Here is a 25,511-nt window from a genome sequence, read left to right on the forward strand (position 1 = left end):
TCTGTAAACTCTCTATTCATGTCCCTTGCCAATTTTGTTATTGAGATATCACTGCTTTCCTTACTGTTGGATAAATGATTTTTATATATTAGGGATATTAGCATCTTTTCAGTCATATATTCATTGCAAATATTTTTCCTTATTTATAATGTGTCTAATTTTGCTAGTGATATTTTATCTATCAATGGTCTAAATTTTTATGATAGACAAATTGATTTATTTTGTGTTATTTTCCCAATTTTTTCGTTCAAGTCTTTCCTTATTCCCCTAAATCAATAAAATACTTACCTATATATTCTTCTATTTTTTTCAATTTTTTTATTTTCAAAATTGAGGTATGGGGTACCTGAATGGTCAGTCAGTTAAGTGTCTGCCTTTGGCTCAGGTCATGATCTCGGGGTCCTGGGATTGAGCCCCACCTCGGGTTGCCTGCACTGGGGAGACTGCCTCCCCCTCTGCCCCCTGCTCATGTTCTCTCTCATTATCTCTCCAAATAAATAAAATCTTTTTAAAAATTAAGGTATAATTTATATTCTGTTTTTAATTTTTTTTAAAGATTTTCTTTATTGATTCATGAGAGACACAGAGAGAGGGAGAGACACAGGCAGAGGGAGAAGCAGGCTCCCTGCGGGGAGTGACATAGGACCCGATCCCAGGACCCCGGAATCACACCCTGAGCTAAAGGCAGATGCTCAACCACTGAGCCACCTAGGCATCCCTGTCTTTAATGGTTTTAGTTTTCATTTTTCATATTTATTAATAGCTGGAAGTCATTTTGTTATATAACATGAAATGAGGGGATCCCTGGGTGGCGCAGCGGTTTGGCGCCTGCCTTTGGCCCAGGGTGCGATCTTGGAGACCCGGGATCGAATCCCACGTCGGGCTCCCTGCATGGAGCCTGTTTCTCCCTCTGCCTGTCTCTGCTTCTCTCTCTCTCTCTCTGTGACTATCATAAATTAAAATAAATAAAATAAATAAATAAAATAACATGAAATGAGGTCCATACTAAATATTTAACCAATTTCCACCAAATCATTTATTGAATAATTCATCCCTTCCTTCACTGATTTTTAAAGATGTTTTATTGTATGCAGTAGACTCCTTAATATTTCCAAGAAAGATAGTAGTAGCCAAGAGTTTGGACTTTGTGATCAACCACATTTAGGTTCAGATTCTGGCTCTGCCTCTGGCTCTGCTTTTTTTTTTTTTGGTTTGGGGAAATTACTTAGCTCATTGAATCCTGTTTCTCCACCTATAAAAGAGGGATTGTATTGTAGAGAGGACTCTATTATATTATATGGTGCATCCAGAGCATTTAGCATGAGGTGTGTCACCTGGGAAGTAGTCTATAGAGTACATATTAGTTGCTATGATTATGACTGTGATATTGGTAAAGTTATTCCATATTTTTTTAAAAGATTTAATTTATTCATGAGAGATACAGAGAGAAAGGCAGAGACGTAGGCAGAGGGAGAAGCAGGGAGCTTCTGTGGGGAGCCCGATGTGGGACTTGATCTGGGGACCGTGGGATCACGCCCTGAGCCAAAGGCAGATGCTCAACCGCTGAGCCACCCAAGTGTCCCAACTTAGTCCATCTTTTAATAAATCTCAATGTTCTTGAATGATGTAGAAAGCTTTCATGAGTTACTGGGAATCTGAAAAATAAAGCTGCATTTGTTTTAACCTGTAATGAGTTACTGGGAATTTGATTAAAAAATAAAACAAAGCTGCATTCATATCTCCACAGTGGATTTTAGTGAGGCTCCACTCACAACTAAATGATACACTTCCACATCTACAGGGCATACAATTCAGATTATGCTTTAGAACAAAGACCTGAAGAATAAAACAAACAAACAGAACAAAACAAAAAACAGATTATCTTAAAAGCTAAAGGGATTTGGGGGTAAAGTTTTCTGTATTACTTTATTTTTTTTGACAATAATTGTGTATATTAAGGGAAGAATAATAAAGAAGTTTCCATTGGAAAAACTGCATACCTGAACAAAGTTAGAGATTAATCATCACCAACATTTAGAGCTCATTGCAAATAGTAAAACATCAATGCTTAAATCTGTAAATGCGGAGAAGCCCTGTAGGAACTGTTTCAAGGCATATTTGTTTCATCAATCTCTCTGGTTTCCTGTGCCAGGTTTGTTTATTGTAGTTTTAGATTGCACTTTCATATCTGTGAAGCCAATTCCCACCTTAATCTTTATTTTGAAATTTTATTTAATAGCAACTCTTGCCCATTATTCTTCCAGGTGAAATGTAGATTCACTTTTAAGCCTTTCCAATTGCCTACCTGCCATCTCTACTGGATTTCTTTTTTATTTTCTCAAAGATTGATTTTATTTATTTATTTATTTATTTATTTATTTATTTATTTGACACAGAGAGAGCACAAGCAGGGGGAGGGGTAGAGGGAAAGGGAGAAGCAGACTCCCTGCTGAGCAGGGAGCCCCATGTGGGGTTTGATCCCAGGATTCTGGGATCATGACCTGAGCCAAATGCAGACGCTTAACTGACTGAGCCACCCAGGCACCCCCCACTTGGATTTCTAATAACCATATCAAACTTAACATTCCCAAACCGAACTCTTCTCATTAAATAGCAACTCTGCCCTTGGCATTTGCTGAGAACAAAAGCTGTGAATCATCCTTGACCATGTTTTTTCTCTCACACCCCACACCCAATCAATTAACAACTCCTGTGGACTCTATTTTTCCATAGAGAGCCATAATACAGTCATTCTCACCTCTTCCATTGCTGCTACCCCTTATTTGTTACCTGGAAAATGGCAACAGATTCCTAACTCATCTTCCGGCTTCCAGCCTTGTCCCCTTACATTTTATTCTCAACACAAGAGTCAGGGTGATCTTTTTAAAATCTAAGTCAGATTTCATCAGTTCTCTGTTCAGCACTCTCCAAAGGCTTACCATCTCACTCAAAATAAATTGACTACATTTCAAAGTCCCTATATGATTCACCCCCCCTACTGCTGCTCTCAAATCATTTCCTACCATTCTCCCTTCAATCACTCTCTTCCAGCCACGAGACCTCCCCCAGGACCTTGCTGTTCTTTGTATAACCAGGTATATCTTAGGACCTTTGTACTTGCTTCCACATGTCTCATGCACTCACTTGCTTTAGGTCTCAGTACAAATGTTACCTTATCAGTAAGGCCTTCCTTGAACTACTTACAGAAAATAGTAACACCACCACCACATTCCCTGTCTGGTTCATATCTCTAATTTTTCCATATGCCACTTATTATCTTTTGATATATAGAATCACTTAATAACTGTTTACTGTCAAAAAGGTCATGAAATTTTAATTAGAAGACTACTAGATTTATAAATTAATTTGGAAAACATTATTTTTAAAATAATTATGCTTCCCATTCAGAATTGCACCTGAAAAGAGTAACTCTGACCAGTTCCAAGAGCCTCTGAGAGACAAATGGTCAAATAAGACCCAAATTCCAGTCCATATAGTATAGTTAAGAGAATTTGAAGCCTACTAAATTTTAAGCAGGTATAACTCCACGTCATCACAGTACCTTCAAATTCATCTGATAAATGTTAATTGAGTTCCTATTCTGTACTTTGCACAGTAAACAATTGAGGACTTCTTTTTCTGGTATACTTCCAGCATTTTACAAGATTACCAAAAACAGGAAGTTGGCTATATTAAATTATCATTTTTCATAGGTTAAAAACAGTTAAATGGTGGCTCTAGTTTTTGAATAATTGCTTTATAGGCCCACTCTTTTGTCAATGATTACCTTGTAGGCCAACAACTATCTGTTCAGACCACTCCTTGTTAGAAGTGATAAAACCTTACCATTGATGTAGAATAGAATGCCTGTTGTTCTATTTCACTTTGCTGAAGGTAGCTGGGAGGAAGCATCTGAAAGATTGAAGAAAACATCCAAAAACAATATCATGTCATTAATAAGCAAGGTATAAAGAAAGGGGGCAGAGACAATGATTCTCTGGGCCTGGAAGTTTTGTTCTTCTGTCTTTAGGGACCAAAGTGTTGTTGCAATATGCTCTTCCAGAAAGAACAACCAAAGGTGGATCCCTCTTTTCTTCTTTCCTGGTACCAAAAATCATAGAGTAGCATGGTATGTAGTTTGTGTCTGATAATGTTCTATTATGATCACAGCTGGAACAAGAATCGTAACCCTGAACTTTGGAACAAAGATGGATTTCTGCTCAGCACAAGTTTTATTACAGTACATTACAGCAAACCCAGAAAGACAGCCCTGATTTTTTTTTAAAGATTTTCTTTTTTCTTTCTTTCTTTTCTTCTTTCTTTCTTTCTTTCTTTCTTTCTTTCTTTCTTTCTTTCTTTCTTTCTTTCCTTCTTTCTTTCTCTTTCTTTCAAGAGAGAGAGAAATAGAGAGTGTGAGCATGAGCCAGGGAAGATGCACAGGGAGAGAATCTCCAGCAGACTCCACACTGAGCTTGAGCTGGACACAACTCTGAGATCATGACCAAGAGTCAGATGTTTAGCTGACTGAGCCACCCAGGCACCCCAAGACAGCCCTGATTTTTAAATAAAAATTTTCCTTTTTAAGTTGCTTAAAATTGAGTCTTAAATTTGCCATATTAAAAACTAGGAACTTCTGTTCATCAAAAGACACCATGGAAAGAGAGAAAATAGAAGCCTCAGACTGGAAAAATGACATTTTCAAAACACATTTGATAAAGAGTTCCTATCCAAAATGTATAAAGAACCTCTGCAATAGAATAAAAGAGACCCCAAATGAGTAAAAGACTTGAACAGGCACTTTCCAAATGCCCAATGAGCATACAAAATGCTGCTTAACATCTTCATTTATCTAGGACATGCAAATTAGAACCACAATGATACTACTACCCAACCTAGCCAACAAGATGGCTAAAATTTAAGGTGTTGGCTAGGTTGTAGAGCTACTGGAACTCTCATTTACTGCTCATGGGAAAATAAATCAGTGTAAGCACATTGGAAACTTATTTGGCTATATTATTAAATCTAAAAATAAATATATGTCCTAAGATCCAGCAAGTTCACTCCTGTGTATGTGCCCAATGAAAGTGCATGCATACATGCACCAAAAGTTATGTTTAATAATCTTCATGGGTGGATTATTTATAAGAGCCAAAACTGAAAACATAAATAAATAAATAAATAAATAAATAAATTTAAAAAAGAGCCCAAACTGGAAAAAACTCTATTGTTTTTTAAGTATTGTCAACTATACTTCCATTTTAAAAGATAGTAAAAACTGGAAATAATTCATGTTTATAATAGTCAAATGGATTAATAAATTGTGTTATAGTTAAACAATAGCATACTACATGGAAGTGAAAAAAGAATGAGCTACAGCTAACTTGAAACAACATGAAGAAATCATACAGATGAAATATTGAGCAAAATGCTAAACACAAGAGTATATACAGTGTGATTTCATTTAACTCAAGTTTAAGAACAGGCAAAAGTTATCTATGATAAAAGAGAACAGAATAATGGTTACTTTGTGGAGTGTTTTGACTGAGATGGGGCATGAGGGAGAGAATATATATACATATATATATAGGAGACAAAGATATATATATGTCTTCTTTATCCATTCATCAGTTGAAGGACATCATGGCTCTTTCCAAAGTTTGGCTATTGTGGACATTGCTGCTATGAACATTGGGGTGCATGTGTCCTGGCATTTCACTACATCAGTATCTTTGGGGTAAATACCCAGTAGTGCATAGTAGGGTCATAGGTTAGCTCTATATTTAACTTCTTGAGGAACCTCCACACTGTTTTCCAGAGTGAAGCAGCCAGTTCTTGATTTTGGCTCGGGTCATGATCTTGGGGTCCTGGGATCAAGACCCACAGTGGGCTCTGCATTCAGGGGGAATCTGCTTGAGGATTCTCTCTCTCCCTCTTCCTCTGTCCCTCCCACTGCATGCTCTCTCTCTCTCTCTCTCTCAAATAATAAATTGTTTTTAAAAAGTACTAAATTCAGATAGATCATAGAAAAGATTATGTAGTGAAAATAGCTTTATATATAAAAGAGGGAGTCTCAGAAAAACAGAGCTCTTGAAAGTTAGCAATAGAATAAAAATGTAAAATTCAGTAGAAGAGTTAGAAGATGAATTTGAGGAAACCTCTCAGAAAGTAGGGCAAAAAAAGATGGAAAAGATAAAATTAGAGATTCATTCCAGGGAATTCAACGTCCAAATTCAGGGCACTCCAGAGAGGTTGTGGGGGAGGGGCCCCTGGGAGTGAGGGAGGGAAGGAGGGAGATGGAGGGGGAGGGGCAGGGAGAAACTGTTATACATAGAAAAAGGATCAATAATCAGAATGACAATGGCTTTCTAACACAGTACTGGTAACTACAAAAAAATGGAAGAACACTTTCAAAATTTTGAAGGAAAGTGGTTTCCATTGTAGATTCTCCATCTATCCAGACTGTGAAATCTATGTGAGAGTAGAATAAAGACATTTCAGATATACAAGGGATTTACATACAGTCATACCAATTATACCAGATCATAATCAAAGACAACTGATCACTCTGTTTTCTATATAAAAAGAAATGATAATCATGATCAACTGTTTTTATTTTAAGGAGGTAGAATGAGAAAAATTAAGTCAAAAGAAAGTAGGATGATAAAAAAAATGAGTAAAATTTGAAACCATTTAAATTCACTTTTTATTTAACAAATATGTACCTAGTGTCTATTTTTTTTGCCAGCACTGTTTGTTTGTTTTAAATTTGAGAGAAATAACACAAGCAGAGGGGAGGGGAGAAGCAGACACCCTGATGAGCAGGGACCCCCATCCGGGCTCCATCCCAGGACCCTAGGGTCATGACCTGTGTCGAAGGCAGATGATTAACCAATTGAGCCACGCCGGTGCCATTGCTAGCACTGTTTTATTTATTTATTTATTTTTTTATTTTTTTGGGCTTGAATCTAGTTTATTAAAAGCTGAAACTCTATCCTCTCACTTCTGTGCCAACGCTTCTTTTTTTTTATTTTTTAATTTTTTATTTTTTTTAATTTATTTTTTATTGGTGTTCAATTTACTAACATACAGAATAACCCCCAGTGCCCGTCACCCATTCACTCCCACCCCCGCCCTCCTCCCCTTCTACCACCTAGCACTGTTTTAAATGCTCAAGTTACAATGGTGAAAACAGAGAAAAGTCTTTGCCCTTATAAAGCACATTAGGGAAACGTTTAAATAATAATTATACATCTACTTAATGAAATATTATGTAACCTTTACAATTATACATGAATACCAGAGACATAGGAAATGTTTATAATATAATGTGAGGTGAGAAGAACACAGGTTTGGCCAAAGATAAAAGGGAAGTCATAAATCTAAAATAGGTATGCTACAATGGTGAGATTATGAATAAAGTTTTCTTTTTGTAAAAACTCACTTTAATTTTATGCTGGGTTTTTAAACAGACAAGGAAAACATTAAAAATTTAAAAAAACAGAATTAGTAAAAATCCTATGTTGGCTGTTTAAAATTCTATGCCAAGCATTTCATTTGGAAAGAGTTGCTGACAAAGATGTTTATTATCTGAAATCTTTATAACTATTAGCTCTTTGCTAATAGGATACTATTTGCTAGTAAGATACTAGAGGGCATTGTATTTAAGTTCAGGGGCCATCCAAAAAATTGTACAAAGGGGTTTTCTTTCTCTTCCTTAAGAGAGAGAATGGGAAATTACCTCTCCTGGTGGGAAAAATATGACCATTTGGTTGGATGTTATCATGAACGCTTTCTTTTTTACTCCAGCTATGCAGAGGAAAATGAGGGTGTCGAAAGGAATGCAGAGCCAATGTCAAATTGGAGGCTAGAAAGATCCATTAAACTTTGCCTATTAATTAGCTCTGTGAGCTAATGAGCTCTATGAACAAGGTGAATAGACTCCCTAAAACTGAATCAGAGAAGAGTTACTGGCAGCTTACTGGCAGCTGATACCACAGTTTTTCATAAAGGACACTCTAATACTCCCGGCTGGTGAGGGAATAATATCGGCAGTGATATTACTGAGGTACTTTCCACAGGTGGTAGTGAGAGCTTATTTTAGCACCATGTATTTGTACTAAACATGAGACTTCAGGAATCTCTATGTAGAAAACTGCTGTATACTGTATAGGAAGCAAAACTTTCTTGGATCAGCTAATTAGATCTAGTCTTGGACATGAAATCTGGGGATCTGACATAACAGGAAAATTCAGGGAGCCTTGAAATGAATGTTATAATCATGTCTCAGGATGAGTTAGATGCTGTGGGTTTTTTCATGTTCAAGAGCAGTAGGAAAGATAATGATTCCATTAAAGTGTTGTATAAAATCGTATTCAATCAGATTACACACATTATTTATATTTAGCTTCTTAATCAATATTTTATAATTTTAAAAAGGAGGAAGCTAACTGTAATGTAGTCTCCTGGATGGGATCCTGGAATAGGAAAGGACATTAAAGAAAATGAATGAGATATGAATAAAGTACAAAGTTTAATTAATGACTATATACCAATATGGGCTCATTAGTTTTAACAAATGTACATAGTGACATAAGATGTAAACAATAGGGACATAAAATGTAAACAGTAGGGTGTGGGGTATATGGGAACTCTCTGTATTATTTTTGCAACTTTTCTATAAACTGAAAACTATTTTAAAATGAAAAGGTTATTTAAATTTTAAAAAAGGAGGAAAAACTTTTGTCTCAATTTCAGATAAATTACAACTTTGGCTTGAGCCTAGTTTTCAGACCGCACAACAGTAACTAACACATCAACCACTATCGGATGTCAGTCTAATCCTAGGTTCTGTTATTTTCAGTGGCAGGAAAAAAAATCTTGGAAGTTGAAACTGCAAATCGAAATATGTAAAATCATAAAGCATGGAACTGATGAGACAGCAATGCTTAGAAAAGGTGGTATGGTATATAGGAAAACATTGTAATTTCTTTCTTTGTTTTTTTATGAAAGATTTTATTTATTTATTCATGAAAGCCACAGGCAGAGGGAGAAGCAGGCTCCCTGTAGGGAGCCTGATGCAGGACTCAATCCCAGGACTGAGATCATGACCTGAGCCAAAGGCAGACGCTCAACCACTGAGCCACCCAGGTGCCCCAGAATTGTAATTTCTTAATTGAGGAACTGAAATAGTGAGAGCAATGACTTAGGGATTTATTCTATCAGGTGTTTGCAGAATGCGTTGAAGATGGGGAGAAATCTGTGGCAGGGGATCAGCAAAAGGCAATAACTGGCATATGGAACAAAAGCTTCAAGACTAAAAACCTAAAATGAAATTCGGGGCAAGGGTTTCAAGCAATATTATTCTTAGCACCACATACAACCTGTTTTAGGTGCCCAGAAACAAGCAGAGCCTACTGAGGAGACATGTATCCAGGTGATCTTAGCCTGTCTCCACTGCACCTTTGAATCCTAGGACTACTTTATGTCCCTTGTTCAAGTCCAAGCTCTCTTGGCATCTTGTCTGGACTGCATCTTGTCACCTCTGATTGTCCTTGCATCCGCACTGCACTTGTTTGATAGTTGAGCTGGAGTCAATGCTTCTTTTCTATTTTTAACCCATCCTAATGGGTTTAAAAAGAATTTTTTTGGGGAAAATATTTCAAACTTATAGAAAAGCTACAGGGATAAGAATGGGACACAGAACACTATATAAACTCTTGTTACACATATTGTTAAATATTTCTCTCTCTATATATATATATACATATTTATTTATTTATTTATTTATTTTTATGTATGTGTACACACCCAATATTTTTGAACCATTTGAGAATAATTTGCATACACCATCACCCTTTAGTCCTAACAACTTTATTGTATATTTCCTAAGAATAAGGATATCCTTTTATAAAACCACAGTATATAGTTGTCAACTTTGGTACACTTTACACAGTCACTGTTTCTTGAATTGAACAGTGAGAACACCTATTATCCTGGTTTGACCTGTCCTACTGCTGAGTCACAGCGGGGAGAAATCCAAAGTCTTATTTGAATTTCAGGTTTGGGTCTTTGAGAGTGCGAAAGGTTCAGATTTTTCAGATTACTTTTGAATTCGACTCACTATGTGTTTGACTTCATTGTTCAGCTATTCTGAAAACATCTTTTTCAAAGAATAATGTTGAAAAAAAACAACAAAGAATAATGCCGATACCAATATTGGCAAACACTAACTGGACATTCATTATTATGTCAGGCACTGTTTTAAGCACTTTATATTTGTTAATGCACTTAATCCTCACAACAACTGTAAAGGACCATACCATAGCTATCTTCATTGGATACAGGGGGAAATGTAGGCATGGAAGTTAACTAAGTTGACCACAAATAGCTGATAATGGCATAAAAATCAAGATTTGAACTCAAGCTCTTTTCCTATTTGTTAATATGTGTGCATGTGTGTGCATGTGTATGTGTGTGTGTATTTCGCCTTCTTACATTTCACAGTGTCTTCTCTAAAGATGACCCCATGCTATTTCTTGTTATTGATTGATTCTCATTGTGTTGTGTTCCCCTAGGAGAGAAGCATTCATTTTCTTGATGTGTTTATTTTTCAGCTGAAGCGAAGGTGACTGGTCCCATGAGCCCGGAAGAATGAACTCAGAAGAGGCTGTTTACATGAGGATCTCCCACTCACCAGCTGTTGAGAGTCTGTGGATGAAGAGCAGGATCTTATTACTTCAATGGAAGCGGGGGACCATGTTGCTGAACCACCAACAGCCAAGTGGATTTGGCACAGTAGGGCTGCCTAATAAATGATTCATCAGAAGAATTTGATGCAAGTCTGTCTTGCAGCAGTGTCTTCAAAGTTAGAGTTGCTTTCTTATCTAGCTTTGTGTATGTTTGCGTGATCTCTGCTGCTTCTCCCTCAAGCGCCACTACTGGCCTGAAGACTAGATCCACAATGAAATTCTCTTCATTCAGGCTATTTATAGAGCCAGTGTGGGTTCATAACTATTTATTGAGTGCCTGTTCCATTGCAGTCATTAGGCTGAATGCTTTAAAATATTTACGCTTCACAAAACACCTACTTTATCCATTTTGCCTACAAGGAAATGGAGGCTCAGAGTGATTGTGCACTATGTATAAGATCACACAGTTGGCAGAGTCAAGGCTCAAGTCTAGATCTAGGTCTAAAGCCCCTTCATTCTAACACATTGCTTTGCCTATGACTACTGCAGGGATAATTAGCCCATCATATCATCACTGGTATTCCTCTCATAACTAGAGACAGGGATGGGGGTATATGTAGGAAGTGTCTGAGAGGGAGGGTCAGGGAGGCTTTAGAGGCACTGAATAATTGCAGAATTGTTTTCTAAGAAAAATAACATAACGTGCTTTTAGATGAAAGGTTGATAAACTATGGCCTGTGAGTCAAATCCAGCCCCCAACCTATTTTTTGTAAATAAAGTTTTATGGGAACACAGCCATCTCCAATCCTGTATGTGTTGTCTATGATTGATTTCTCTCTACAGTGGCATAGTTGCATAGTTGTGGTAGAGATCATATGGCCTGCAAAGCCTAAAATATTGACTATCTGGGTGTTGCCAGAAAAAGGTAGCTGATCCCTGTTTCAGATGACTTAGGAAGAAAGCCAACAGTTTTCATTAGGCTGATTTATGTTTTTTTTTTCCATTGAACTGAAAAACTACTTGAAGATTTGTAATACAGAGGTAATCACTGTATTCTAATGGTGGTGTCCAAGTCTGAATGGGGGTGGAGGGTTTGAGATCTAACCCCAGAAGGTTAAGGGATAGGGAGTAGAAGGGAGATGTTTGAGCCTCTGGGTCCCCAGTCAACTCCTCACCCCAGATGCATCCCACTCATGCCCTTCCTATTCCTCCTGCCAAATCAGGTTTCCTAAAATAACTCTTTGCTCATAAACTTGTAAGTGGTTTCCCACTTACAACATGCTCAAATCCCAATACTCCAGCCTGGAATTTAGAGACCACAACAATCTGACCCCTACTAATCTCTCTTTCCACTCCTTTCCTTTTTAAAAAAATCATGAGTAAGTCATGCCAAATTTGAATTTATATTTCAAAGCCAATTTACTACTCTTTGATTCTTTAAAGTTTTTTAGTGTTAATTCCAGTATAGTTAACATACAGTGTTAACATTAGTTTCAGGTGTACAATATAGTGATTCAACAGTTGTATGCATTACTCAGAGCTCATCATGATAAATGTGCTCTTTAATCCTCATTGTTTATTTCACCAATCCCCCCACTCTTTGATTCACCTTTTTTTTTTTTTTTTTGAGAGAGAGAGAGAGAGAGAGAGAGAGAGAGAGAGGAACCATGTGCTGAGGCAAGGGTGCCAGGGAGGGGGGAGAGAATCCTAAGCAGACGCTTAGCCCACAGGCCAACACGGGGCTCAGTCTTAAGACCCAGAGATCATGACCTGAGCTGAAATCAAGAGCTGGATGCTTAACCAACTGAGCCACCCAGGCACCCCTGATTCACTGTTATATAAGTAGAAAAGTAAGCATATAAAAGTATTTGATAACAGGAAACCAGGCTGTGCTTTATATATGATGTCACTGTACCTAAGTTAAAACTAAACAAAAGAAAAAAATTTTTAAAGGTTTTATTTATTTATTCATGAGAGACAGAGAGAGGAGAGAGAGAGAGGCAGAGACACAGGCAGAGGGAGAAGCAGGCTCCACGCAGGGAGCCCGACATGGGATTCGATCCTGGGTCTCGAGGATCAGGCCCTGGGCTGTAGGCGGCACTAAACCGCTGAGCCACCAGGGCTGCCCCCTTGTTTTGTTTTTAAATTGTAATACAAGCGTTCTCTCACATTACCATGTAGTTTTCATAAAGATAATTTTTCATGCTGCAGAACAGTCCATGACTTAGATGTTCCAATGTTTTCCTAATACTTCCCCGGTATCAGGACATTGAGGGCTCCTATTTCCATTCATTTCATCTCCTATCTCCATTCCTCAGAGTAGTTCTTGGTTCCCAACTTCGCTCATGCTGTTTCCTTGGCTTGGAGAGGGTTTTGTCTTCCCTTCATGTCTGCTGGTATTACGTTCCCCCGTCCAGCTTTGGTTCTGTCATCCCCCTGTCACCCCCAGCCTTTGAAAACTCCTATGGCTAAGGAAAAGTTCATATAGTGCCCTGCAGAATGAGAGGTGGATTTCAAGAGATTTATTTCCCTCGGACGTGCTGACATGGCACCATCTGAACCTGACAATAAGAGCACAGTAATACCGAAGGGCTCACAGACACCATTATTTCCTGGTGCTGTGCTCAGGAGAATGGTTTATTTTAGAAAATGATAATTGATAGGGGCACCTGGGTGTTCAGTCAGTCAAGTGATCAACTCTTGACTTCAGCTCAGGTCATGATCTCAGGGTCGTGAGATGGAGTCCCTCGTTGGGCTTCATGCTGGGAGTGGAGCCTGCTTAAGGTTATCTCTCTCCCTCCCTCTGCCACTACCCTGCTCCTGCTCTTTTTCTTGCTCTCTTCCTCAAAAAATAAAAATAATTGATAGCTACCATATACTATGTACTTTCCATAAATCGGGGATTATTCTAGGTAAGCACTTTACATCTTCATGACAACCGTTTCAGGTGGGTATTGTTAATACTCCTCATTTTACAAATAAGAACATTGACGTACAAAGAGGTTACCAAATCACCCAAGGCCACACAACTGGTAAGTGGTAGACTTGGCATTTTTTAAAAAAATATTTTATTTATTTATTTATTCATGAGAGACACACAGAGAGAGGTGGAGACATAGGCAGAGGCAGAAGCAGCCTCCCTGCGGGGAACCCGGTGTGGAACTCAATCCCAGGACCCTGGGATCACAACCTGAGCCAAAGGCAGATGCTCAACCACAGAGCCACCCAGATGCCCCTAGGCTTGGCATTTGAATTCAGTCTGGTATCAGAATCTGGGTGCTTAGCCAGTGGTCAATTCACTATGGCCCTTTATCTTCCAAGTCTCAATTAGTCTCAATCTGGCCCATACTATTCCATACCATAGGAACAGTGAGAACAACTCTGTGTTGGAGGGACCAGGTGGTGGGGTGGGGCGGGGGGCAGCATCCTTTCACAATGAAGAAATATACAGGCCGATAAATTTGCTTTGTCCTTGGTCATTCCCTGAACAAGATGAGTCTAGAGACATTTCGAGAGCCAAGGCAGGCTCTGATGGAAACACCTGTGTCTTCCAGACTTCTCTTATCTCGGTGTCTCCAGTGCCTAGCATAAAGCAAGCCATAATACATGGAGAAGGTATTGTGACATAGCAACATCATAATGGCTACAGTTTAGTTAACTGCCCCTTTCAAGCCCTGACCCAGGAAGGAGAGGGGCCTCCTGCAATGGAGCATATGAGAATGGGGGTGGGGAGAAGAGATTCAGAGCACATTCCAGAGGTGAGTACAATTGCAAAGCTGAGTCAGAAATGGAATGAATAGTCATGGCTTCTAGTTTGCAGAATGACAGACTCTCAGGGTTTGGAAAGATGAAAAAAGTTATCTCGGCCATCTACCCTTCCACTGCCTGATTCCCCCTAGGAAAGCTCTGCAAAGCACATGCCTAGCTCCTGCTTGGAAACCTCCAGTGATAGGGACCTCACCACCAAAGCCCATTCCAGTTGTGTATGGCTATCAAGAAAGTTGGATTTATTGTTGATTGGAAATGCATCTTCTAGTAGCTTCCATAAATTGGGTCTAATTCTATGTGTGAGATGTTAGAGAACAAGTCACCTGCCTCTTCCACACAACTACCCTATAGGGATTTGAGGTAAATGATCATGTCCTCCCTGGCATGAGAGATTTTTCCTTTCCAGGCTAAATACTCACAGGCGCTTTTAATTGTGTCTCTTCTCATAAGCCTTCCAGGCCCTTCCGTCATGTTTGTGTGCACTGATTGCATCCCACTTTGCTTACAGCGCCCCCAGGTATGGAGCTGGACCACCCCATACAGCACGAGCTCACATAGGAACAAATCATCCTTTCCCTCCTATGAGAGCTTAAATGTCTAAAATGAGTTCCTAGGGCCAGAACTTCGTACTCTGAGTTCAAGGGGGTTCTAGGACTTTTGGTTGAGTCTGTTTTAGTCAGAAGGAGACAGGGGGAAAAAAAGACATAGGTTTCAATGATTAGGAAGAGAGGACAGCTAATATTTTTTGAATACTTTCTACATGACAGATGCTGTGAAACTCTTAACGTGAATTATCTCATTTAATCAATCCAAAAACTGTGCAGGTGGTACTGTTATGATGCTGCTTTCACAACTGAAGAAACTTATGCTTAGAGAAACTCAGGGTTTCCCTGGGTTGGGTGGTGAATGCTAAGACTCAGGTCAGATATTAACAGGGAGAAACAGGTGGAGATTTGGAGCTTCAACCAAGAGCAGCATCTGGCCAGTGATTATGCTTCAGAAAATCCAGGATAACAATGAAAACGGGAGTTAGAGGTGAGAATACGACTCCTAAGGCCCCAAAGACTAAGAGGGTTTCCCCATCCAAGGGTGGCACAGAAGGAGATGATGTATGTAATAATAGTAACAGCTACCATTTGTTAAATTCGTACTAAACCCGGCGCTTTGTATATGTAATCTCCTTAATCCCCACAATAAGCATAACTGGGAATGACTACTACTCTCATCACTGTTACAGATGAGGAAGTTGAGGCTTATCTGGGTGGAAAGACTCACTGAGGGCTACACAGCTGGTAGGGGACGGTGGCGGGATGTAAATTCAGACTGCTGACTCAGGGCCCATGGCCCTATACAGACTCTCAAAGGGGAACACTGTTGGCAACACTTAAGGGAAGGAACTTTCCCTCCCAGGAGATGGGAGCATCCCAAGAATTTATGAGGGGACTCTGGCTTCTGGAAGAGACAATTTTGCCAGACTCTTCACATAAGGTTATTCTAACTTGACATTTCCTCAGAAAGGTATTCCTAGAGGCCCAGGAACCTCAATAAAATAAATACATATGGCTAGATATGCTATCTTAGAATTAGAAACATAAAGGTTCAAACATCAGCTGTTTTTATGCCTTTGTAGTTGGTGCTTCTTTTTTTTAAACAATTTGCTTTCATTTAGTTCAATGGTTCTCAAGCTTTAGTGGGCATCAATCACCTGGAGGACTTGTTAAAATACGGATTTCTGAACCTTCATGCCAGTGTTTCTGACCTAGATGAAGGCTGGGGGGTGAAGGCTGAGAATTTGCCCTTCTAACAAGTTACCAGGTGGTGCTGATGCAGCTGGTCTGCGGATTATGCTTGAGAACAGCGGCTTTACTCTATTAGTAAAGCTACTTTTGAAAATTGCCAAATCAACTTGGCTGTGAAAAGGTAAGTACAGAAAAGGCAAAGGACTTGCCCATGGGCCCAAAGCAGCGGGAATGGGGTGGGGGTGCAGACTCAGTGCCCAGCCAGGTGCATGCTGCTGCCAGAGGGCCTGTATAGGCTGGTGACAATGGAGGTCACAGCCAGAAGAGACAGGAACGAGGGCAAGCAGAAAGCCCAGGTGAGCTGGGCAGGGAAGTCAATCTGCCTAAAGAAACAGAGACCTGGGGGTGTCTGAGTGGCTCAGTCAGTTGAGCATCTGCCTTCAGTTCAGGTCATGATCCCAGAGTCCTAGGCTTCCTGCTCAACAGGTTGCCTCTTTCTCCCTCTCCCTCTGCAGCTCCCCCTGCTTGTTCTCTCTCTCTCTCTCTCTCTAATAAATAAATATAAAAGAGGGATGCCTGGGTGGCTCAGCGGTTTAGCGCCTGCCTTCAGCCCAGGGCGTGATCCTGGAATCCCAGGATCAAGTCCCACATCCGGCTCCCTGCATGGAGCCTGTTCTTTCTTCTGCCTATGTCTCTGCCTCTCTCTCTGTGTCTCTCATGAATAAATAAATAAAATCTTTAAAAAATATATAAAAGAAAGAAAAAGAAGGAAGGAAAGGAGAGGAGAGGAGAGGAGGAGAGGAGAGGAGAGGAGAGGAGAGGAGAGGAGAGGAGAGGAGAGGAGAGGAGAGGAGAGGAGAGGAGAGGAGAGGAGATCTGGCAAGTTTAGAAGTCAAATGAAGCAGAGATCTTGTCAAAAGCTGCAGGCTCCTGGCTGGGCTGCCGGGAAAGAACCAGAGGAGTGAGGAGGCGAGGAGCCAGGAGTGAGCTCCCAGGATGTGACCTGTGACAGTATTCTGGTGATCACATTTCAGTTGCGACTTGCTGTCTCCAAAGCCTCTTTCTGTCTCCTCCTGTGGTTATACCTATCAGTCATAAAGTGCCCAGGAGTTGCTCTCTGAAGTCAAGTCCTTGCAGCAAGAGAACTGGGGACAGTGCAAAATGCTGTTTCTTCCCTAGTGATAAGTCCCATAGCAGAAGGCAGGGACAGGGCTAGGGAGCTCAGTCAGGCAGTTTGACCTCTAATGTTCTCCAGTCCCCAGGCTGCATTTCTCCCTTATGGGAAACTGACTCAGCAGCAGTGAGGACAGTGCAGATGCAATGCGGAGAATGGCCTTCATGCTCGCAGCCCTGCACTAGAGGCCATGTGCTGGGCTGCTCCCACTGCTCCTTGTGGAACTGGGGTGGCTTGGATAGGAGGCTCCTTTCCCGTGATACCAAGAGACGGAGCATCTCTCTGCAAGTTCGCATGCCATTACTCCATGCAGCTGCAGGATAAAATTGTGCACATAGGCTCCCCCTGGGCCCTGGCCTTTAAGCACACTCTCCTCCTAGCTTAAGCCAAGTCCCTGTTTTTCCTTTTGTGTCCTTCAGCTTGTTTCTTGTATATGTCTGTCCAGTATAAAAAGGATTTATTGAGTGCATACTGGATAGCAGGCCCTGTGCTGGCGATCCAGATTCCAGTAAAAGAAATTTCAACCTGCATAGAAGTCACAATACGGAGTATAATTGTATGGAGACAATTATAGCCTTGTAGGATAAATGCTTTTTCTTAAATAGAGTTCATGCCCTCTCGAGGCCTTTGTATTTTCTGTTCCTTCTATCTAGAATGCTCTTCCCCAGATATTTGTATGGCTCATTCTCTCATTTTGCTCAGGTCACTTCTGAGGCCTTCCCTGACCTTCTTATAGAAAATGGAGCCCTCACAAGTCTTTGAGTCCATTTACTATATATATATATATATATTTCCCCCCCCTGCCTCCTATACTAGATTGTAAGCTCTCCCTGCAGAGCAGGGCCCTGTCACTGCTGAATTCTCAGTTTAGAGAACTGGTACCTCATAGGTACTCAATATATATTTCCCTTCTGTTCATTCCTGAGTGATTGACTAGTTGGAACTCTTCTGAGCCTCTCCAGAGTCATTGAAATGGAGGATGAGGTTTTTCTGCTAGAGGAAGAACCTTTTCAAGCCTACCACCCCTAGCTTTCTACAGACTGCATGCATGGTCCCTTCAGGTCAGACTGAGGAGGTTCTAGCTCCCCACCAACAGTTATAATTTACTGGCCATTAACTCTGTACTGGGCACTTTTTTTTTCAAACTTCAAAAATAGTTTAAAAATTATTAAAGGATAAAACTGACCCCTCCCCACCCCCCCACTCCCCCACTCTCCAGCCCTGTTCATGCATTGTTCTCAGTACCGCTGTTGCAGAGCTAAGGTAGGCAGGTGCGGTTCTGCTCCCCCCACCCCTCACTGATGGAAATCGCTGCTGAAGATGGCTGAGGAGAGGGATCTGGCTTTGAGGGTGGCTTTTCCACGCAACTGTGTGACTTTGGACAAGGTCCTGGACCTCTCTTGTACTGGGCACTTGCAATACGTTATTTAATCCTCAGAACGCTCTGCAAAGTCATCATTATTGACTTTTTATTGCTCTTTTTTTTTAGGAAGGTGAAATAGGCCCAGGGACAGCGACCTGCTCAGAATCCAGGAGGATGCCCAGGAGGGCTCTCTGGGAAAGGTCTGCTGGGCTCCGCGGTCTACTCCGGTCTCTGCGACGTTCCTGCAGGCCTTTCCGTGCTTCCACTACACCCCTCCCACCCCCCCGCCCAGCCCTGTCCTTTTCGGTGGTCGGTGGGCCTGGTCTGGCCTGGGCAGCCGGTGTCAGGGGCGCTTTAGCGGCGAGCAGGAGGCGGAGGGGGCTGGTTTATCCCAAGGGTCAGCGCTGTCCTTGCCCGGCCCTCCCCACGGGCCCCGCTGCGGGACGTCCCGTGGTCCGCTCCGAGGCCCGCAGCGATGGCGCGGGCTGGAGGGAGAAGGATGCGCGAAGGAAGGCGAGGCTCGGCCGCGGGCCCCGAGGGACGACGCGCCCGCTCTCCGCCCCACCCCCGCCAGCCGCGGACCCCGCCCCACCCCGTCCCGCGGCAGCGCGCATGCGCCGGGCGCTCCGGCCCCTCCCCCCGCGGGCCGCCCTTTTACCCTGGCAACCGCGGCGCGACGGCGGCGGCGCGGGCTGGGCGCGGGCTGGGCGCGGACCGGGCGGGGCGGCCGGAGGCTGAGGCGGCCGCGGGGCCGGTGTTGGCGTGTCCGACTTCCCTCCGCCTCGCCGCACGGCTCTTCGACGCCGCTTCGGGCCCAGCGGACAGAGCCCCCGGCCATGGACTCCCAGAAAGTGAGTGAGGGAGGGCGGCGCGGGGCTGCCGAGGTGGGGGGCGGGGGGCGGGGGGCGGGGCGGGGGCCCGGGCTCGGGGGCGGTGGCTCGGGCGAGGCTGCGGGCCCCGCGCCCTCACTAGCCTTCCTCCCTAGCCTCCCTAACCTCCCTAACCTCCCTCAGCCTCCCTCCCTAACCTCTCTCTCTCCCTAACCTCCCTCCCTAACCTCTCTCCCTAACCTGCCTCCCCCCCCCCCCAACCTCCCCCCCCCCCCCCAGCCTCCCTCCCCCGTGAGAGCAAAGCAGCGCCCGCCGGGCTGCGGAGACCTTGCCGGGTGACCCAAGCTGGCCTTTGGCCCCGGGCCCCGCTCCTGAGGGGGGGAGAAGGGAGCTGTCCCGGTTTCTCTCCGTCATTTTCTGCGGCGCCCTAGGCCCCCTTTGATGCTCGAACCTCCGCGTGCGGGCGCGGGTTTATCCCTCCTCAGCGGGGTCTGCCTGCCGACGCCCAGGCCCCAGGCCGATGCTCCTTCCCCCCGCCCAGCCGTCTGTCTCTGCACCCTACGCTGTGCTGCGGGTCGGGAAGCAGCGCCCCGCGCCCCCCGCGCCCCCCGCGCCCCGCCGCCGCGTGACCAGTTCGGAAGCAGGTCTTGGTGTTTGGTGTTAGTTGAACCGGGAGAAGAGACTTCGAGTTGGCAGCGGTCCCACACCCTCTCCGACCGGCTGGTCGCTGGTCACAGTTACCTCATGGTCATGGTGGCCTGTTGTAGACTTTCCGAACAAGTTAAGGAGAGGATATGCAGAACTGGTCATTTCAATTAAGAAGAAAAAAAAAAAGAAAAAGAAAAAGAAAAAGAAAAAGAAAGTTTGGAGATCACAGCCAATGTTTTGAATACAATTAGAGTTATTAATGTTGTCATAATCCCTGCATAGAAATCCTGTTCTCTTTGTTAGATAGCAATTGAAGCACAGTACGGTATAGGAGGGGAACACAAGTGTTATTAATAATGTAGCAGGGAAAAACAAGGGCATAACCAACAGGCCATTCTTTTCTATTATTAGATGGAAAGCACTGGAAAAACTTTTTGGAACAGTATTTTCTCTAATTTTGCCTGCATTCCCGGCCCCAAGGAGCCCCGGGGGCACGGGAGGGTGGGTAGTGTAGTGATGTGTTAAGCATTGACTATTACAGTATTTTACTGAAGTGCAGTATGATTTGTGTGCGTGCATCTTGAGACTCAGTTGGGTAATAATACTCAGTTTTCATTTCCATGACTGTTAGACGTATGTAAAAAATGACATTTCGTGTTTTGAATATATCTATGTTTAAAACATCTCTGCCTAAATTTGTAAAAACATTTCACACCTTATTTAACTTTTCTAAAGTAAAGTCATGTGATAGCTGAGTGGGCGTTAGTTCAGGGCAAATGGAAGGCCGGAGGCTTGGGGTCCATTCTACTATTTACTAGCTCTGTGATATGAGCAAATCACTCTAACTGTGATCAATCTATTTCCTCATTTATGCAGTGGAAGTAAGAATATTTTACAGTTACTGTAAAAATCAAGTAAGGTAATTTATTTTGAAAACATAAGGTTTTAAAGTTTACAAAGTACTAAAATTCTCCATGTGTGGTAAAGTATAATTTTAAAGAGTATTTTAATGTGGATCGTCATATTTTGCCAGGGCATGCATTATCACTTACTTTAATAACTCAAAGAGTGGGAAGTTGTGGCCCTTGCAGGGTCCTACAGCTAGTCATAAGGCTAAGATTTGAACTAACTTGGTCTCATTCCAAATGGAGTTTTTGAGTAGCTACAAGTACCACATGCAGTTTCCTCAGAGGTAGTAGCAAAGAATTAGGTATTCTTTGTGATAACTTTGAAAATCAACCTCTCAACACTAGAAAATGTGTTGAATGCCATTTCACTTGTTGGTATCAAATACTATTTCTAGAAAAAACAGTATTTCCAATAAAAAACTATTTGTCTTATAGCTTAAAATCTTAATGCTTATAACCAATTTATTATGAATTTGAGCATCTTTCTCATGAATTACTGCAGAATCCATTATATACCTCAACTGATAATGAACTGTGTATTTATTTCTCTTTATGTAAATAGTACACCCCTAGCATGCTTTTTCTTCCCTGTTATAGAATGTTACAATGAAAATAGGTACTTTAGTCATTGTAAGGAAAATAGTAAGGTACTGCAAATGGCAAATGGTGAGGATGGCTTGAATATATACTTGATAGTAAGGCACTGGGATTTGGCCTTTAAATTATTAAGAGGATGACTTTGGAGACAAGTCTTCAGTCCTACTACTATCTATGAGTTGAATGAGCTTGGGTAATTTGCTGTGTGTCTCTATTTTATCATCTATAGAATAGAGATAACAATTATACTTACCTCAAAGGGTTATTGTGAGGATCATGTTAATTTTTAAAAATCCTTGGTGCCTAGTGCACTTAAGTTCTGCTGGCTGTTGTTACGAATTTCATAATCCCAACTTGAAAATAACTTTCTCCTTTTGTTGATAATTTGTATAACTATTTTTTTTCTAATCCAGCCTACCAATTTTTAACCTTTGTCCTTAAGTTTTAAAACATGTTTTCTGTTTTTATATCTGTAATAAGTGATTTCAAATGATGGTGTCAAAGAGTTGTTGAATTCTAATTGAAAGAGGATTCGGAGTTCTGACTCATGCAGTCTGACAATAGGGGTTAAGTTAACTGGACAGTCTTACAGAAGCTGGATGGTGGCTAGTCAGCAGATGGATTAGCTTGACCAGCTGCTTTTTTGTCTGTGAAAATAACTTGGACTTCAGTGTTGTGTTAGCAACAGATGCTCTATTTGAGTAGAGGAAGAAAACATAATTGCCTTGGGTATGTAAGGCATACTGTTGGATACAGAAAACCACAGTATTATCTCTTAGAAATAAACAGAAGAATTTTGTTTATATCCAGTTTATGGGACACTTTTGCCAACAGGATATGTTACAGATAGGCGGCTTTGTTCAATACCCAAACCTTTTGATTATGTCCTTAAGTGGTTTTAAGATAAAATCCCGAAGGTTTCCATACCTGATTAAATACATATGTTCAAAGAAACCAATGAAACAAAAGACATTTACACCTTTCTACAATCTTGGTCCTTAGAATTTGATAGTTTAAGGTTTTGCACAGGACATCATTTGTATTCATAGGGATTGCTGTTTCTAGGAAAGGTACATGCTGTAGGAATAATAAAGGTGGAGCCCAGAAGAAGGATGGTGCTAAGAGCATACTTTTTTGGGGGAGACATGCTCCCTAGCCTCCCTCCCTAACCTCCCTAATCTCCCTTCCTAGCCTCCCTAACCTCCCTCCTAGCCTCCCTCCCTAACCTTCCTCCCTAACCTCCCTCCCTAGGCCTCCCTCCCTAACCTCCCCCAGGATGGTGCTAAGAGCATACTTTTTGGGGGAGGGTTTGGTTTTTTGGTGGATTTCCCTGCCTTTTCCTGCATATTCTTTACTTTCTACTTAGAAAGTGGTAGTGACACAAGACTGGACACATGAAAATTGGGTGAACACATGAACTGAATAGGATTGGTTTTAAAGCGTGACAAGCCGTAGCAAGTAGCTGTCTGCACGTGGCTTCCTTATCCCAGTTTCCTCCTCTACCCTGGTATTCATTCTTTCCCTTCATTGTACCTTAGCAATTCAGAGACCTCCACCATATCCATATAACCAGCCATTTCATGTTCCGAAATTACTTCCTTTTCTCAGTCAAGAAAATATTATTTCCTGAAGAAAGGAAAGAAAAATAAAATTTGAGTATTCTGCATCCAGTGTTGTGTTAGATTTCTTTAAACTTTCATGATAGTTCTTATTCCTGTTGCACATCTATATGGAAAACCAAACTCGGCGGCTAACTGACTTGTTCAGAGTTGCACAGCTAGCAAGTGATAGTCTAGATTCAAACCTGGTTTTCACAGCCCAAGCTTTTTTCATTACCACCCTTCTTTACTGAATCTTTTGTCTTTAATGTGATATGATTAATTAAAATTTAAGTTGTTATTAGGAACAAATTCCTATAAATAGAGTTTTTTAAAAAGGATTTTAGAGGCACCTGGGTGGCCCTGTCATTGAGTGGCTGCAGACTCAATGGGGAGTCAGCTTCTTCCTTTGCCTGCTCATGCTCAGTCGCTCTCTCTCAAATAAATAAAATTAAAGTATTTATTTTTTATTTATTTGAGAGAAAGAGAGAGAGAGAGCACGAGCAGCAGGAGGGGCAGAGGGAAAAGGCAAAACAGAGAGCTCCCGCTGAGAAGGGAGCCTTGACCTTGGGCTGGATCCCAGGACCCTAGGATCATGACCTGAGCTGAAGGCAGGCGCTTAGCTAACTTTAGCCACCCAGGTGCCACCATAAAGTAGTTTTTTTAAAGAAGCTAATTAAATCTAGTGAAAATCGTTGATAGAAAGAGTAGAACATGATTTTTAAAATGATTTTATTTATTTATTCATGAGACACACACACACACACACAGAGGCAGAGACACAGGCAGAGGGAGAAGCAGGCTCCATGCAGGGAGCCCGATGCGGGACTGGATCCTGGGACTCTAGGATCACGCCCTGCGCCAAAGGCGTGCCAAACTGCTGAGCCACCCAGGCGTCCCTAGGACATGATTTATATAAAACTCTGGAATTTGGTCTCTCTTGATGCCCTGTATACAATCTTTATTTTTCGTGTGTGTGTGTGTGTATGTGTGTGTAGGTGTATGTATCCTCTCTCTCTAGCTCTTCTTTTTTGAGAGAATGTCTTAGCTTTCTAAAGTAGAACTCTGAACAGGAAGTGGAGTTTTATGTATCCTACCCAAATGCAACCACAGTCATTCCCAGGGAATGGATCAAAGTAATCTGGGATGTACAGGCATGAGGTACCCTTTTCAAAGGACCATACTGACATACTCTTGATCACTATATTTAAATACAGATTTATTCATATGTTATTGAACTTGGAAGTTTTAAAAAATTGGAAATACAATTGACCCTTGAACAGCACAGGAGTTAGGGGTGCTGACATGCCCCTGATTCGGTTGGAAATATATATGCATATAACTTTTGACTCCCCCCAAACTTAACTACAGATAGCCTGCTGTTGACTGAAACAGTAAACTGGAAGCCTATGGATAACATAAACAGTCATTGAGCATATATTTTGTATGTTATATGTACCATATACTCTATTCTTACAGTATATGGTACATTAAGCTATAGCTTATGGTACAGTAAGCTAGCACAAAGAAAATGTTAAGAAAATTATAAGAAAGGGAAAATATATTTACAGTAATGAACTGTAAAAAGTCCATTTATAAGTGCACTGGGACAGTTCCAACCCAGGCAATTCAAGGGTCAATGGTGAAGCAGATTTTTTTAAAAAATTTTAATTTTAATACAGTGCTTTTTTGCAATGCCTGGCTGAATGTAAACAGGATTATTCATGCAGTAAACACATACTGAGTGTTTGCCATGATGATAGGTAATCCACTCTAAGCTACGGTGGACAATATTTTAAAGTAGGTAGATTTTGTCTCCAGCTTTCTTTTTTTGACATTCTTCTCAGCCACAGGGTTCTGGTAGAATCTGGTTTTAGTTATTGATACTTGTTGATTGATAGCTAATTATATTTTTAGCTAATTTATATAACTAGGAGTTAGCACAGCCAGTCTATGCACTTTTGTTACATTATAATTAATACAAACTTATTGTAGGAAAATAGGAAATACAGATAAATGAAAATAAAATGAAAAATCACCCAAATCCTGCCACTCAGGGATAACCTGTTTTAGCATTTGTATGTATTACATTCCAGTTTTTAAATGAATATAGAACTTAAAAAGACTATGGTATCATGTATGGTAATACTGTTTTCTAATTTGCCTTTCAATTAATACATTATAAATCTTTTACCATG

General features: G+C 41.4%; 2 protein-coding genes and 1 long non-coding RNA gene across 12 annotated transcripts in view; 2 read left to right on the forward strand and 1 right to left on the reverse strand.

The window, feature by feature from the left end:
* The window catches only part of SLC44A1 (solute carrier family 44 member 1), a 193,557-nt gene extending 182,064 nt beyond the window's left edge, over positions 1 to 11,493 (forward strand). Inside the window, exon 16 of the mRNA XM_049116338.1 lies at positions 10,614 to 11,493. Within this exon, the coding sequence (XP_048972295.1) occupies positions 10,614 to 10,628 (15 nt within the window). The 3' untranslated portion in view covers positions 10,629 to 11,493. The remainder of the gene's footprint in view (positions 1 to 10,613) is intronic.
* The window catches only part of LOC118350322 (uncharacterized), a 70,047-nt gene continuing 55,106 nt past the window's right edge, over positions 10,571 to 25,511 (reverse strand). The window contains exons 2-3 of the long non-coding RNA XR_004803933.2: positions 23,249 to 23,341; positions 10,571 to 10,707 (exon numbers count right to left, since the gene is read on the reverse strand). This is a non-coding gene — a long non-coding RNA (uncharacterized LOC118350322). The remainder of the gene's footprint in view (positions 10,708 to 23,248; positions 23,342 to 25,511) is intronic.
* Positions 14,365 to 25,511, forward strand: part of FSD1L (fibronectin type III and SPRY domain containing 1 like) — a 72,687-nt gene continuing 61,540 nt past the window's right edge. For 8 of the 10 annotated variants that reach the window (XR_003130301.3, XM_025433428.3, XM_025433429.3 and 5 more), the window contains exon 1: positions 14,365 to 14,446. Coding sequence is in view for 9 of the 10 variants with exons in the window: in XM_025433428.3 (XP_025289213.1) it covers positions 14,393 to 14,446 (54 nt within the window). In the remaining variant the exon portion in view is untranslated. Of the gene's footprint in view, positions 14,447 to 18,963; positions 19,584 to 25,511 lie in introns of those variants that run through there. The other 2 variants (XM_025433433.3, XM_049116343.1) reach the window with 1 other exon arrangement.

This window comes from Canis lupus, chromosome 11 (assembly GCF_003254725.2).
Source record: "Canis lupus dingo isolate Sandy chromosome 11, ASM325472v2, whole genome shotgun sequence".
Classification (NCBI taxonomy): Eukaryota; Metazoa; Chordata; class Mammalia; order Carnivora; family Canidae; genus Canis; species Canis lupus.